Here is a 16,101-nt window from a genome sequence, read left to right as displayed (position 1 = left end):
CTGAAACCTTGAAACGCACCCTACGACTCTTTACTCATTCTATGATCTTCCTTCTTTTCTTGGCTCCTTGTTACCGAGGTGACATCAACATAGCCATAGCAATGAGTATTGACGCGTGAAATCTACCTGTCTGGTATAGCAGTAATTACTTATCTGTCTTGGGAAGACTGGGAGTGGGGATGCACCGAGAGACAGGCAGATGCTGTCAGAGAAGGAGGAAAATTGGTGTGCAAATGGAAATGAGGGATAATTTTACAGACGAGAGCAAGATCAGAGGGGAAAAAAACAACTATGAGACAGATGGAATAGAAACGAGTAAGAGGTAAAAAGATCAGGACGTTGTGAAACAGAAAATAAGTTAGTGGGCTAATGGTGTGTAAAGGATATATCTGTTTGTCTTGATGTCTGTGTCAAAAAGATAGCAGCCCACTATAATACAGTCTTCAGGATTTATCTGCAGGCAGAAGGTTTCTGCCAGGCACACGGCCAAAGGTGGTCTGATGATAGTACACCAGGATCATTTTCTTTGTGTCCCAGGCGGAGCTGGAGCTGGAGTCTTTAAAGAAGCAGCAGGCCTCTGCTACTGACAGCAACTCTTTACTGACCAAAGAAGAGGTCACCATTCTCAGGTGGGTTGACCTCAACTTGTTGCAATGAAAAATTCATGACTATACATATAAAGGATTAAATCACTAATGCCTCACATGCATGCCTGAGCAGAGCTATACGCCTAAGATTAACCTGTTCACTTAGTGACATACATGGTCACATCTTTTACATGTTAGGCGTTATTAAACAGTGTATGTGCATGCATTTTTTTTCTCAGACAGAAAATTGAAGATTTAGAGAGAGAGCGGCAACGTTTGGAGGAGCAGAATAACATTCTGGAGATGAGACTGGAGAGACACAACCTACAGGTAGGCGCTTAAAGTTCCCTCCAACTGTTTTCTGTGATGGATTTACTCGTCTGGCACAAAGGAACCAATTTAATAACCCCAAGGGCAGCAGATGAGCCCGCATGACACTACAGATTGATTCACACAAACGTTTCACATATCTGACAGTTTTTCAAACATAATTGGACCCAGGTGTGACTTGAGCAGCATCCAATGGAAAAATCGCACAACCTGTGGCTGATTTGAAATCCTTCCTTTGTTGGTGGAAAGGATTACAATACACAGAGCATTTCGTGGACCTCCCTAGTGTTAGCTGCGAATGACACTGGCTAAAATTAAATTGGTAGACAACATTTGTTAAACATAAACACAGACACACACACGCGCACACACACACACACACACACACACATTTGACTGTGTGCATCTAATCCAGCTGCTTTCATCTTCCAAAGTTATTTAACTCTCTTCTCCTGTTTTTTGTTTTAAAATTGTGTGTGTGTGCGCGCGTTTGTGTGTTTCATCTCAGTCAGCTTCTCTAACTCCCCTGACTCATACTGTGCCAAACTAAGCCAACGGGGCACTTTAATGAAACGTGTGTGGGCAAGCGTGTTGGTTCCATTTAGCAGTGGGTTGAATGAAATCCATGTTTTTTCAAGCATGACCACCACCTTTAAGGCAATTGACGTATGTGTGTGTGTGTGTGTGTGGGTTTCAAGGTTACACAGTCAATGGATCAGGTCAGTTCTTAGGAACTAATTTTTATGACTCTTTCATGGTCTAATGCACACCAAGAGACCTCTACATCAGACTGACTGAGGAGATGAGTGACTGAATGGAGAACTATTTGAAAGAAGAAGTGAATAGCTGAATAAGGATGAGTTAACAGAATTGATTGCTCAAATAAACTGACATTGCATTTTTTTATTAGTATTATATCAACTTCCATATAAGATTTTCGTAGCCAGTCCCATTATTAGTGCCTTTATATTTAAATCGTACTGACATACACAGGTGTCGATCACTTTGATGACTAGTGCAGTGAGATTGCTTTTGTGGACTGAGCAATTTAGCTATAAAACTAGTGGTTGTACCTTTAAAATCTTGAAACCAGCTTAGTGATCATTGAACACCTAAAATTAACTCTGAATAGATCAGTAGAAGTTAAAACAGAATGAATGTAATTTTTTATCTTACAGTTCGTTAAAAACTAAGCAACAACTTTTTAAGCTAGGAATCACATGACAATGTATGAGCAGATATAATCCTTCTAAAAACGCCATACAAAGAGATTCTGATTTTAGAAGTGCTATCGACAGAGTTATTATAGTCACTATCCTTCTCACTGTCACCAAGTGCTTGCTCATAGGAGGTTGTTTGAATGTTGGGGTTTTCTGTGTATTATTGTAGGGTCCCTCTACCATATTTATGTACTTATTTTTTTAACATGTATTTTTTTTCTTTATTTTGATAATCAAGATGAAATGATACTGGGTTATTTCAGTCAGGATTGAGATCAGAGTTATTTAACGTAGTTACTTATTAAATTTAGAAACATGATGCAAACTGGAGAAGAAAAAACCAAATAATCTTTTTTGTAGAGGTAAATAAATGGGGAAGAAATCAGGTGGAAGTGTTTGACACAGTGTTGTGTGGTTGGCAGCTGGGCTCAGACTAGAGGGTGTTTTTGACTGTGAAGTCAGTGTTGCTAGGCAAACACTCCAAGCTGCACACAGATCAGAGAAGAGGCCCTAGCGACAGAGGACTTGCACAAACTGGAAGACTTGCATTCAAACATCAGGGAGCATGATCGAGTGTTGCATCCAGTTAAAGCTTTATATTACACCAAAAATACAGAAGCATCGATGAGAGTTGATAAATATTGGTCAGTATCAAATCTGATATCGATAGGCAAATAGAATCAAGTTCTGTCCTCTCTGGACACAGCAGAGACTTTAAATGACACATACATCCAGCCCATTTTCATTAAACCTAAAGTTAAAGTGTAACACTTAAAAACACTTCTGTTTTCTCTCTTTAGACATGCTGATTGATGGACTTAAAGAAAAGTACAGAAGGGTGTGCATGTACTTGCACAAGTACTGGTTAAATGCTCAACAGCAATCTAAAGTGGAACAGATTTTTATAATAAAAACAATATTGATTTCATGCATTTATGAGAGCACAAGCTAAAAAACTTTTGATTGATCAGTTACTTGTTGTTTACTTGTTAACATCAATTTGCAGGATCATCACCCAATGGCGCAGCTGTAATTGGCCCTCAAAATCCAGTTTTTGCAAGGACTGTAGTACATTCCATATAATTTAGGTTTTAATAACTTTTTCAGTATAACGGCCAAGATTAGCCATTTGCTGATGCTGGTATTTATAATGGCCGATAAATGAAAATTAAAACAGTTAACGAGATAGGAGAAACACTTTTCGGCGAATGTCAGGAGTGTTGATGTTGCATAGGAACTTAAAGAAGTCCAGTCGATTTTTTTTTTTCTTCTTCCCCCTACTAAGATTACCATGACCTGGATGACTGAGGAGCTACACAGACTTGATGTTGCATAGTTTGTCCACCAGAGGGCACTCTGCAGCATCTTTGGTGGCAGAGAGCAGAGTCAGGCAGAATTACATAATTGTTTAAACAACAGAGAACAAATGTTATGGAAATCTGTTTGTTTTGTGTGCCTGAATAAAGGAAAAATTGCTGATATCACATTGTGTTTATTTATTTATGTATTTATTTTTTGGCATATTTTCAACAAACTCGAGCACCTTGTATTCTGTAGGGACACATACATACTTGGCAATGAGGGTGGATGTTATAGCCTCTGAATTAAACCATAATATTTCAAGAATATTTGCAATAATGATATCTATGACAATATAGCTAAAAGTCCCGAGCAACATTTTATCAGTGATTGCAGCTTGCAGGCAGCAGCATTTATTAGTGCAAACAAAATGAAGGGTATTTTCCATCCTTCTTTTCCAATGAGCTGCTGTCACTGATGACAGACTACATACTTCAAAGTGTGAATCTATTGCCACAAGGTGCCAGGAGCAGCAGCATTATTGTACAATAGTAGTGACACAGTATTGTATCCAGTGACACAGCATCAGTCAAATGTAGCCACAGAAGTAGCCAAGGTAATGTTTTCTCTGAAAACGAAGTAAAAGTGTAACAGAACTGCATAACACGGCTTAACCTTGTAACTTTTTGGGAGCTGCACTATATTGTTACAGAATTAACTTTAAATTAGAAAATAATTGCTAGCTGGGATGTTGCATTTTGGGATGAGCTTTTTAATTAGTTGTGTAAAGCCCTTCTTTTCCACAGTTTGGACTGTCATCGTATCATTGACTAAACAATGTAAAATGCATTAGTAACCTCCACCCACTGTTTGCTGTTTCTGTCATATGGAGTGCAACTAGCAAATGCTTCAGCGATGGTTAGTTGAGTCATTTGTTTACATTTGGATCACACATCCCCAGGTGCTAATATCTCTTCCTGGTGTGCGATCACAGCCTGGTTGTACTTGACATGCATTTTGACTTAAGTAAAATGTGTTGTTTATACCTTTTAGCAAAAACAGTTTGGGTTTTTTTTTTTTTGTTTGTTTGTTTTTGTGCATATTTTGCAAGTATTGTGCTTTGGCGGAGGTTGCTTAAGTACAGTGCTGTGTGAAGGTTTTCAGGTACCCTTAATTCTTTTCATATTTTGCTTGGAAAAATTGGAAATGGGTGCAGTGATTAATTTGCAATTAATTTGCTTTATCAAAACCTGACAGTACTTTTCTGCATTCAGGTCAGTTCTTGTGTAATTTGGCTGACGTCAGCCTTCTGTGGTTGCTGGTCTTGCTAACTAATGATTTCTCTCACTGATAAAAGAGCCACCTTTAAGAGAACGCACTGGGAGAATCAGAACTGCTATGCTTTCATCTCTTTATTTTTGAACTGCATTCATTATTGATGACGGCAAAAATATAAACTGATTACGTTATGTGCACCAGTTTTTCCCCCAAACATGCTGGATCGTTCATAACAGTGACTGTAGAGGCTGTATGATTTTTAGATAACCATCTGATTTGGAAATGGAGAGGGGCAAAACATAAACTTGTTTACTATTTTATATTTCAGTATAGATTTAAAAAGAATGTGCTGGTTATTATTTCATTGACTTTCTTAAGCCTTATTTTAGTAACAGTAGTAGCTCTGAAATGTTCTAACAAACCATCTCCAAGAACCTTCAGTGTTCAGTACAGTTTTATTTTTAACATTGTTTTTCCAGAGAAGCTTTTAGAGTCCATGAAGGACTTTTTCACCCTGTGTGTTCTGTCTTATCTCGAGTTGGCCCTTTTGTGGTTTCAGGTCTTTATTCTTAATGGGGAAAAATGATGTTTATTACCATGTAATTTTAATTTAGGTAACGACAACAACAAAAAGATCTGTGGTCTGTAATATGAATCTGTTCCTTAGTTTCCCTCACTTGTTTGTCCGCTAATATTTGTTCTTCTCTCTCTTTTTCTTTTTTTTCTTTTCTTTTTTTTAATTGATACATTGTAGATCATGGCAGTTGTAATGGTAGATTTGAAGGGTTGTACTTTATGCTTTGCTCTCATGCTAGTGTCTAAACAGAAATAATTGTTGCTATTGCATGAGGTTGCATCAACATAGTCTCTCTGTTGTGCATATGCTTACATCTGCGAGTGTAGTTGTACAATACACAGCCACAGAAACATGATGTTTAGTTGTATTGTGTTGTTTTGATTTTTTTTTTGTTTGTTTGGTTTTTTTGGTGTGTGTGTGTGTGGGGGGGGGGGGGGGGGGGGTTGGATTTTTGAGGTGCTTCATTAACAATGCCTTTTTATTTATTAATTTAAACTGAATATAGGGTCTCACAGTGATGTTTTCATAATTTTTGACAGATGGACAGGAAATCTATTTAGAAATGCCTTTGGCACATTTGTAAGACTTTCACAACTAATTTTCTTGATATTCTTCGTGAATTTACTAAAACAGTTTAAGCTTTGCTGTTACAAACCCTACTAAAGGTCACATTGATGATATAAGCACCAATAACCTGGTGCTAAAAAAAAAAAAAAAAAGGTTCTGGCACCAGATTATTCCCACATATAACATCAGTCTTGCCTACACTTTCATCTCATAAAAAGTTGTTTCTGGGTTCAAACCTCAGCTTGGATCTGTTCTGTTGCATTTCCCTGTTTTCCCTATGCCCAGATGGGTTTCATCCAACTGCTTCAGCTTCTTCCCGTAGTCCAAAGACATTGTTGAGATTGTGATTCTTTACTGGACACTGATGTGATATAAATAGTATTTAGGATATATAGACTGTTAGAATGTATGGTTAAGTGTGTTCTTATAGTCTAAAGTGCTTTGAGTGGTCACTAAGATGAGAAAAGTGCTACATAAATGAATTATAGCCATTTCCTGTTATCAATAACTTAAATAGATTTGAAGAGGAAATTCAAGAAAAGTTATCAATGTTCAGTTTTTTAAGTAACAAAATAAATACGAGCTGCAAGACACAAGAGTGGTCATGCAAAGACTTGGTTTATACATGTGGCAGAAGAGAAGATGACATTGTGCATTCTAGTTATTCCTGACAGCATCATTTCTACCGATCTAGTCTACATGTGGGAGGTTTGATACTAAGGAGGAGCCGGTAAAGCTTGGTCTTCCATGTGACATGGTACAGCTCTACAGACCTTCATGCTTTGTAGGCATGGCCCTCATCTCCTCTTGCTCATCCATGAATCCCTAAGGCCTGGGTCCCTATGGCATTGCCTGACAGTCATTCCTATATTAGTATTACATAGAAAACTGCTGTGGGCCTGTGCACAGACCTATTTGTATTTTCTGGTGGGTTTTTTTTTTAGACCTGCTCAAAGCCAGCTGAAGATATAGATGTGAGGGTGATCTCAAGGATACACACTTGATATGTTATGACACAGGAACCAAGGAATCTGAATCAGTATAAAATATGGATGTAGGGCCCTGATGGGGAGAGAGGACATGTAAGTGCCTTAAACCTGTGTTATTTTGCAACCAAGATAGGACTGTGTAAACGCTCATCTTGGGGCTTCAGAACAGGACTTTAGAAAGCAATGGGTGACGTCACAGTATTTACTTTCATATCCTACACTGTCGGTGGTTACCTCATGGACACCTGTGGTTCTTGGAGCCCTTCATCTGCAGCTTCCTGGCTCTTCAGAACGACGTAGAATCTGCTGTTTGTTCTTTTCATGTGTCTAACCGTAACTTAGATAGGATTTTATCAAAGAATACCAGATTGTCCAAGCCTTACACTGGTAAGCCCATTACCAGTCAAAACATTCTTAGCGGAGATTGTGACTTTACTTCTCCTAACTCTGTCTTAAGCTTTCAGGCTCCACTTCATGTCTGCTTTCCAACAGGGAGCCAATTTCAAGTCACTATCAGGACATCTGTGCTGCAGATAGCTCGTCATCCACAAATTTCACCCATTCAGGAATAACCATTGGAGTGGAACCTCCACATAGATACAGCCCTAGTTCCCTCATTGCCTTTGAGACAGGGATATAGTACCTATTCAGCAACTGCTCTGAGTTTATCATAGCGTGCCTGTATCACAGGAGGCTACACTAGGGTTTCTGCTTGCTGTGTTTGTTTTCCAGTTGACATCACACTGTTGTCCCATAGAAGCAGCAAGCCTATTTTGTTTATTCTCAAGTTACGTGCTTGTGCACTTTGTTTTACTTAAAACAAAAGCTGTCCACACGTTAGGCATAGGTCAGTGCAGTGTTAATGAAATTCAGTTTGTGGTGGCCCATGTGACTGAATGAGCCACATGGGCTGATAAGCTGTTGGTTGACCGTTCAGTCTACTTTCCTACCCTCATCTGTGGTCACAAGCTCTTGGTAGTGACTGGAAAAATGAGAATGCTGACGTGTCTGAGTTGAGTCATTACTCGCACCGTGAAAGAGGCTGGTTGAGGTAGTTTCGGCATCTGACCAGGAGATGTTCAGGGCATCTCCCACTGGGAGGAGGTCACTGTGCACACACACACTAAAGAGATCTCTTGAGAGCTTCTTGGAAGTGGTTAGAGATCTCTGCTAAGACTCCTGCCCCCAGGAGGCAGGGAGGGAGGGATGGATGGATGGAATTTTGAGATGTCAGCTATCAGACAAAGTGACTTGCATCTTTTAATAGTGATTGTCCCAACAGTGTACACTGAAGAATTAAAGAGGCAAACATGGGACACACAAGTTACCAATTCTTGTGTCAAATCTCCAAACTATCCTGGGTGGGTAGTAGTCGTGTGTACTGGTGCTTGTTCATTGGCAAGCAGGTGTGAGAGTGGATGGTACCAGGCAGCTTCTATGTGTGAATGGTGGGTAATGAGTGTTAACATTTTCCTCTCACTAAAATCACACTAAAATAAAAGTAAAAAGAATAGAAATGGATAAGTGAAAACTGTTCCATTTTTGTTCAAAAAATGTTAAAATTATTTCAAATAAAGTCTTGTTCCACTCTTGGCGGATGGGGTGAGTGTACATCACAGTTCAATTTGATCTGGTCCTTAAAATGCATCTGATCTTCTGGACAGATTTTTTTTTTAAAGGACAGAGCCTTTAGCCTGCCAATATCTAGACAGAAGCTTCAATCTATTTTCTGATAATGTCACTCAGTGGAAGAAGCCCGCCTCGCCAGCATCTCTGCTGTCTCTCCATTCAACCTCACTTTATCGGTTCATGTGGTTTAAGGTTGATAGTACCCTCCACTCTCAAATTCATGCACACTCACCATCAATGTGTCACCTGTTCCATCAGTGACTCATGTGTCCCCTGTGGTTGGTGCTGTGTTGAGTATATAAGTGGATGTTTCAGCGCAATTTGTTCTGCATGTGTTAAAGAACAGAGACTGTTCTTTGGACTTCAACCTCCCTCCCAAAACTCATATTCTTGTCTTGTTCTCTTATTCATTCTTTCTTCCTCATACATTTGATCTTGCTCCGATGCTCCCTCTCTCCCTGCCTTTTGCTCTTTTTTTTCTTTTTCTTTTTTTTAACAGACTGCACTCTGGTATTAGATGTGTTGTTATTGTTGTTCTATGAATAAGAGATATGTAGCCTCGAGCACTTAGAATGGCATTCCACCTTGCTGCTCTGTAAATTCTGTGTGGAAGAACAGGCTCTATAATATGCATGTAAATACGTCTGCACACACACACACACACACACACACACACACACCAACTTACAAAATAGGCCATCTGAAGAACTGTAATATTAAGAAGCTCGCTTTGAAAACTCAGGCAATTTGGCTGTTTTCTGTTTTTGCAGCAATAAACGTAATTATAATTTTTAATGAAATGGTGCACCACTTTTTTTCCTACTGAATGCAGAATAAAGTGTAATATTACCTTTGCTCATTTTGGAGATGATTGTCCTTTTTTTTTAGGTGTGGTTTTTTTTTTTTTTTTGTTATTGTTTTTTGTAGATCAGTGGATCACACTTATTCACTGTATTACCTTTGTTATGAAATGTGAAAATGGCAAATGGATTCAGACAAGCAAATGGATGCCTTTTTAAAGACTTTTCCATTTTTTTTTTTTTACTTTCAGTTCAATATAGGAGGAGAGTCAACCCAATTAAAAATAATTATGCCATTTGGCTTACTTTGAAAGCACTGTTCTTGAAAGGCAAAGAGAAGTAACTTTCCTTTTGTTTTTTGTTTAGTTTGGGGTTTTTTTATTCTGTTGAGCAGTAAATGAGAACTTTGCCCTTCAGCTCAGTCCAGACATCCTGAAAGTTAAATATGAATCCACAGCAAAATCTTTCTAATTTACTTTAGCTTGACCTAAATTTTTAAAGACCAAGATTTTTTTTTTCTTCTTTTTGCTTTTTGACAGCATGTAGCTTTTGACTGCATTTTTCGAACTCTAATCTACATATCTGTCTCTTCCTTCCATTTTCTCTCTCTGGTTATCATAAGGCACATACAGATGCAGCTTTAAATAAACTCTCTGTAAACAGATGTAGAACTTCAAAAGACTGAAGTTGAAGAAAATGAAAGGGCACTTTGTTTGGCTGTGACTGTGTGTGTGTGTGCTGTGGAAAAATACTTGATGTTAAGTACACACATCTACTGTTACTCAGTTCGAGAAATTTAATCGTTTCTTATAAAGTACATGAAAGAGTTATTTATGAGCTTTTCTGTACGCTTCATCCACTCTGGTCTTTCTCTACGCTGAAGGCAGTGGTACCCGGACACCGTTTGTTTTTTAACATGTTCTTTTATTTGTCCTTCACCGTTTCTCTTCCTCATATACTCTTTCTTCTTTTCTGTCTTTTACTCTGTAGTTTATTTGGCAACCGTCGCTTGGAGGCATATAAAATCTAATTTAGCCCGTAATCAAGAGCTCAGATAGGGGTGTGTACATGTTGTGAGTGTTCCTGTTTGTGTGTCTCTCCTTATATTGGCATTAAGCGACTCTTATTTAGCCAGACCTTGCAGAGTGAGAAGAAAACACTGGGAAAGAATACTTTCTCTTTAATGTGTCTGTTTGATATAACTGAAAACATTATTTCCTCATAGGGAAAGCTCACGTGAGCGTCAAGAGCTTTCGATCACACTGTCGAGTATTTTTTTTTTTTTTGTTATGCTAACCTCCTCTCCCAATCTGTAATGTGAGATCAGTTGTAATCATTTCTCTCCATGTATAGCAACTGAAATTGGTTATAAAAGGTTTGCAGGGTTTTTCCTGCATATGTTGGTCTCACGCCAAAGGAACATTACCAGGATTGTATAGTAAAATGTTTTTAACTTGTTCAGTTAGGATTTGTGTGTTTCACTCAAGCATTAAATACATATATTTGGCAATGGTAAGCAACATAACACAGCCTCACTACCTTAATTATACATGGATAAATTGTGCTTAATTGAGTAGCAACCCCATCTGAAAGGCTCATTTTAGCCAGGAACTTGAGAAACGTTCATTAGCAGTAACCTTTTATAACAAGACATTTTCAAATCACATGACGGTGTCAGTATAGTGTTTAAAGACTTTGAAAGACTTTGACGTTCAAAGACTTTTGGCTTCATAATGTTTTTGGGTGTTTCCGCGTGTTAGAACATGTGTGGAACATTATAATTACAGTGAGTGTAAAACTGTAATGACCTGATCTGACATCCCAAGATGAGAGCCGAGTAAAAGTCTTTTAATTAATGCAGTTTTCATATGATCAGTATTTAAAACTACGGTAGGATCATTATTGTATATTAAATATTTCGGACTTTTCGTCTTCTGTTTTGTTTGGCCTCTTTTGCAACTTGCTGGTTATATTTTGTATTCTGTCCGTTTATTTTAAGTTCTTATTGTTATTTACTTGTTGCTGTCAGTATTTTTGTTATCACAAAGAAGTTAATGATAGAAATCATTGATATTGTGGCTCATCTAAATTAAGTCAATATTTGGTGTGGTAAATCTTTGGCATTAAAAGAGCTATTGCTGCCAGTTTTCGTTTGTCAAAGCTACAAAGCTGATCACGACTGTGGAAGTACACCGGGTTCCTTAAAGGCAGTCATTTTTAAGGAATCGTATTTTTCATGGGTGCTGCTGCCTGCTCATCTAGGGCACTCATCGAACAGAGAAGCGGTTCAGGCAGGGGAATACAACTTTCCACTCTTTGGTCATTACACTGCTGCATTTGTCACAAGGCATTCTTATTTTTCAGGGGAAAAGCGGTCTGTAAAAGAATATGAAAAGTCACTAAATCTGACAGAGTTGTTGAGTTGGCAACAGCGAGGTGAACTGAAGCGTGATGATCACTGCTGTGAGTGAGAGGAATGTGAGGCGCCCTGGATGCCAAGATGAGATGGTGCATAAAAAATGTTCTGCTCTATAACTGATGGCTGTTTGATCTATGTCTCTGTGTCTCAGGGAGACTACGATCCAGTCAAAACCCGTGTTCTCCACCTCAAAGTGAACCCCACCGCCATTGCCAAACAAGAGCGCCAGCAGGAAGTGGAGGCTCTCCGGGAAGAAGTGACACGGCTCAGGGATCTTGTACGCTCTTTGCAGAGTGGAGGTGCTGTGGGGCATTCCCAGGATGACACGCACAACCCCAGCTTCAGCCTTAGTTTGGCTCCTTCAAAGGAAGTGTTGGGTAAGATGACACAGAAGTGTGACATCAGAATAAGAGTGAGCTACAATGTCATTCAACAGCAAACAGGGCTTAAAAAAGTAATAGGTAATCTCTAGAAGTCAAAGGCAGCCAGTATACCGTCATTAAGAGTGGAATAATATGATTGATGGCTGTTAAAAGACAATTACAGTAATCTGAGAGGAAATAAGAGCATGACTGATAGTTTGGGTGTCACTAGAAGTCAGTATTATTCATATCCTCACAATATTCCTTAGGTGGTAGGCAATGTTCCCTCTAATTTTTCACGTGTCTGAGCGAACACACAAACTCCCTGAGCGATCCCTTGGACCACTGTGAGCGACATCAGACGTGTGCAATGTGGTCACGCCAGCATTGAATCCATCCAAGTTACATGGTTTATTAAGATAATCAAATTACAGCATTTACATTTATGTTAGACTACTTTTAATTAACTGCTTTAGCCCACTTACAATGAAAATGTAAAAAAAAAATCTTGTTCATGACCTGTGTAGTATGTTAACACTATTGGAAGTAAAAATAACTTGAACTCCAATTTTGAAAACACAACTTTCTTTCTTTTTAAAAAAAGCTCTGACTTGCATTATGAGTCTGTGGTCTGGGAGAGAGTCTGTAGCTCTCTGTCTGCAAAATACAGTATATAATGACCAATGCTGGGCAATTAATTATATAGTTCTTTAAAAAAGTAACTCAGTTTGGCAAACAACAAAGTTTTTTGCAGCTATTTTTTTTTAAATGCAGCCAAGGCGTTTTTAAATAAACATTTCAAACTATTTACAGAACAATCAGCTGTTCTGCATCAAATCTGATGCCACACAAATTATTTGTGCCACTCCAAAAATAATTTCTGTCCACTATTAGATAAAGTAGAACAGCAGCCTGATACCTGCAGGCCTGACAACAGCAGATGTATCACTCCTGTAACACCTGTAACATTCAGCAGTTGTCTCATTGTTCTGACACACACAACAAAACTGTTGACTACACTACACACTAACTACACAAGATTTGCGCTAAACTTCTCAAATCACTCACATCTCAAAGCACCGCCATCACTCCTAAAACTTCTCCCAGTTTTGTAACAACTAGATGTCACGTTGTCATATCATTTTTTGATTGGTCGACATGGTACTTTTTTGGACGAATAGGAAAGGTGGGTGGAGTTTGTTTTTGCTCACAGGCTTTCGACCCTTTTTCCTTCTAAAACGCCGTTTTACCGTTTCTTCCCGCAGTAAATATAAACAACAATAGTATTCAGGAAGAAAACCAAACATTGCATATATTTTTATCATAACTCTGGTTTTACGTGGCCTATCAAAACAATTTAAAAACTGGTATAAAGTCCACACTTTTTCCGTAATTGTTCCGTCTGTCCTGCTCACATCTCCAATGGTTGTACACGTTTCATTAATTTGGCGTCACTCCACATCAGCCACGCCGCTTTGCTCGCTAAAACACCGGTGTCGGCACATAAGTACGCTGTCATAGCCTGTCAACAACGTTGATTAGCTGCGTATATACGAATGTAAATCGCATCATTGGCTGGACTATGGGATAAGGTGGAATCGTTCTAATCCCATACGGGAGCAGCCAGTCACTTACTGACTAACACTGCAAAACAGAATTGTTAAAGTATTAATTTTAATTTCAAATCAGGTTAGATTTTTTTTTGTGCGCAACACAGATTTTCTGTGCGCAGAGACCATGCCAGCAGTGCGCAATTGCGCACGTGCGCAGCTTAGAGGGAACATTGGTGGTAGGAGGAGGACTGGGTGACCTTGTTTATATATTTTAAGGTGAAATTAGAGTCAAAATGCAGATTCAGGTTTCGGATAGCTGATTTTAGATGAATGGATAAGGGACCAAGGGAGGGTTTGATCCATGGATGAAGCTTTTCTGATCCGATGACTAGATTTTGTCTTTTTAATTATATTGTTATATAATGTTATAGTTAACATTAGAGGGGAACTGGATATTTAGACAACATAAAAAGTACAGATTTTAAAGGTTGTTAAAGGTCCTCTTTACATGTAGAGTGATCCAAAAAAAAAATGAAATGGCAAAAAAAGAGAAAAGCCATACCCAATAGTTGCTGCTTTCTAAGGGAACATGTTGCTCTTGGGAACTGCTTCATTGATATTTTGGCTCAGAAAGTCTCTGTCCTCTTAAGTGTCTATATGACAGACTGTTAGAGGGAGGACGTGCAGTTATGACAGGGTTAAATATGCATTTGGAGCTCAGGACAGTTCACTGGTAAAAGTCTGTTGGCCAATTTGTGCACAGTGCTCTGTGCTCTCTCTGTCTGTCTGCTGCTTGCTCACGGTCTCGATTTTCCTGGCACTTCTTTTTTCCAACTCCCAGCCTTCTTATTTTTTTCTCATCTTTAACTCTTGTCTTTTCTGTCATCTTCTCCTGTTCCTGAGATGTTAGTCTTCTCTGCCTTTTAATTTCTTATGATATGAAAATTGAGTTTGTAAAAAGTAAGTTCAATTTAAACTCTGTATAGATAAGCGTTATTAAAACCTGGGTCAGTGCAATAGAAAGTCTACAAACTTATCAGAGATCAATAGAAACGTTTTAATGTCTATAAAATTATTTAACGACATTTTACCCCATGTAGTGTGTGTCTTTACCCTGCTGTCAGTAGTGGTTCAACTTCACTATAAGCTTTGTGTGTTCAGTTAAGAAATTACCTAAGCAACATTACAGGAACAATACTTCATGTAGCAATTAGCAGCAGGTAGAAAATTCTGTTTTCCATTTTTAATTACATTTAATTAGTAAAATTTACTGTCCAGTTTTATACACCAGCGGTTATTAGTTCTGCCGTGGGTGTTGATGATTAGTTTCCACATTTTCGCATTTTTCCCACATTAATACTGGACAATTGTGATGACAAAATTTAAAAGTAAGTTTAAAATTAGAAAAAAATCAGGGCTTTTTCTTTAACTTTTTACTCTTTACTCTGCTGTTATAAATTATTATTTCATTAAATACATGTTAGCTGGGAAATAAACTTTGATGATGATGATGATAATCATCATCATCTTTTTTTTAAGTTGTCTTGAGCAGTAGTTCTAGGTCTTTATAGGTTTTTCAAAGTTTTTCTTTGGACTTCGGAAAAACTTTCAGTTTCAGTCCAGTCCTGGTACAATTTCAGATGAATGTTTTTTTAGTTTGTTTCTTTTTGGTTTCTTAAGCCACTTAACACTAACTGTGAATCATTAAAGCATTAAAAAGGCACCTAACTCGAGGGGTAAATCAGATAACTTTGCAAAGAAGCAGTTTTAAATTTACTTTGTTATTAGCAGCCTGTCACAAAACACATTATTTGTACCCATTTCTTAATGAAAATCTATAACAGTTTAAATATAACCTCTGCACACTGTCTCACTTAGCTTCATCAGGTACCTTTATCAAGTCAGTCAGACTGAAACATTGTGATTTAATAAGTGTCGTAGTGGTTATCGAGACAGTATGCACGAGTTGCATTTAAATTGTTGTGGAACCTTTCTCTTGGTTCACGTGTGCAGAGATTTTTTCACATTTTATTTCAAATCTATGAAAACTTTAAATATTACAGTCTGAGAGGTGTAAAATATAATTTTTTATGATTCTCAAAAATTATTAGCTGAAAACTTATCTCAGCAAAAAACAAGTGGAGGCCAGAAGAAGTGGCAGGCATAAAAGTATCATTATCTGAAAGCCATGTCTTTACAAAAGGTAGTAAATGGGTAGTAAAGGCTGACGTATGGCAAATTATACAAGTGGGCAACTGGACAACCTTTCAGCATGATGATGATCCTGAATGGAAAAACACACAGTGGAACATTATCAGTCATGTATTGGCCTCCCCAGAGGCCAGACCTCTACATTACTGAAGCAGTGTGGGATCATCCTGACAGAGTACAGAACAAAAAGCAGAAACAGTCCTTCAAGAAGCCTGGGGAAATATTCCTGAAGACTACTTAAAGAAATGACAAGAAAGCTTGACTAAGAGAGTTCAGGCTG

The 16,101-nt window shown here is 38.2% G+C and overlaps 1 protein-coding gene across 1 annotated transcript in view; it reads left to right on the top strand.

Annotated features, from left to right (window-relative positions):
• mad1l1 (mitotic arrest deficient 1 like 1) overlaps positions 1–16,101 on the top strand; it is a 77,611-nt gene that overhangs the window by 22,224 nt on the left and 39,286 nt on the right. Inside the window, exons 14-16 of the mRNA XM_063475880.1 lie at positions 538–629; positions 827–917; positions 11,847–12,072. Coding sequence (XP_063331950.1) covers positions 538–629; positions 827–917; positions 11,847–12,072 — 409 coding nt within the window. The remainder of the gene's footprint in view (positions 1–537; positions 630–826; positions 918–11,846; positions 12,073–16,101) is intronic.

The sequence above is a fragment of the Pelmatolapia mariae genome, linkage group LG6, assembly GCF_036321145.2.
Source record: "Pelmatolapia mariae isolate MD_Pm_ZW linkage group LG6, Pm_UMD_F_2, whole genome shotgun sequence".
Lineage (NCBI taxonomy): Eukaryota > Metazoa > Chordata > Actinopteri > Cichliformes > Cichlidae > Pelmatolapia > Pelmatolapia mariae.
The sequence above is the reverse complement of the archived record's forward strand: the minus strand, read 5'-3'. Positions and strand labels throughout refer to the sequence as shown.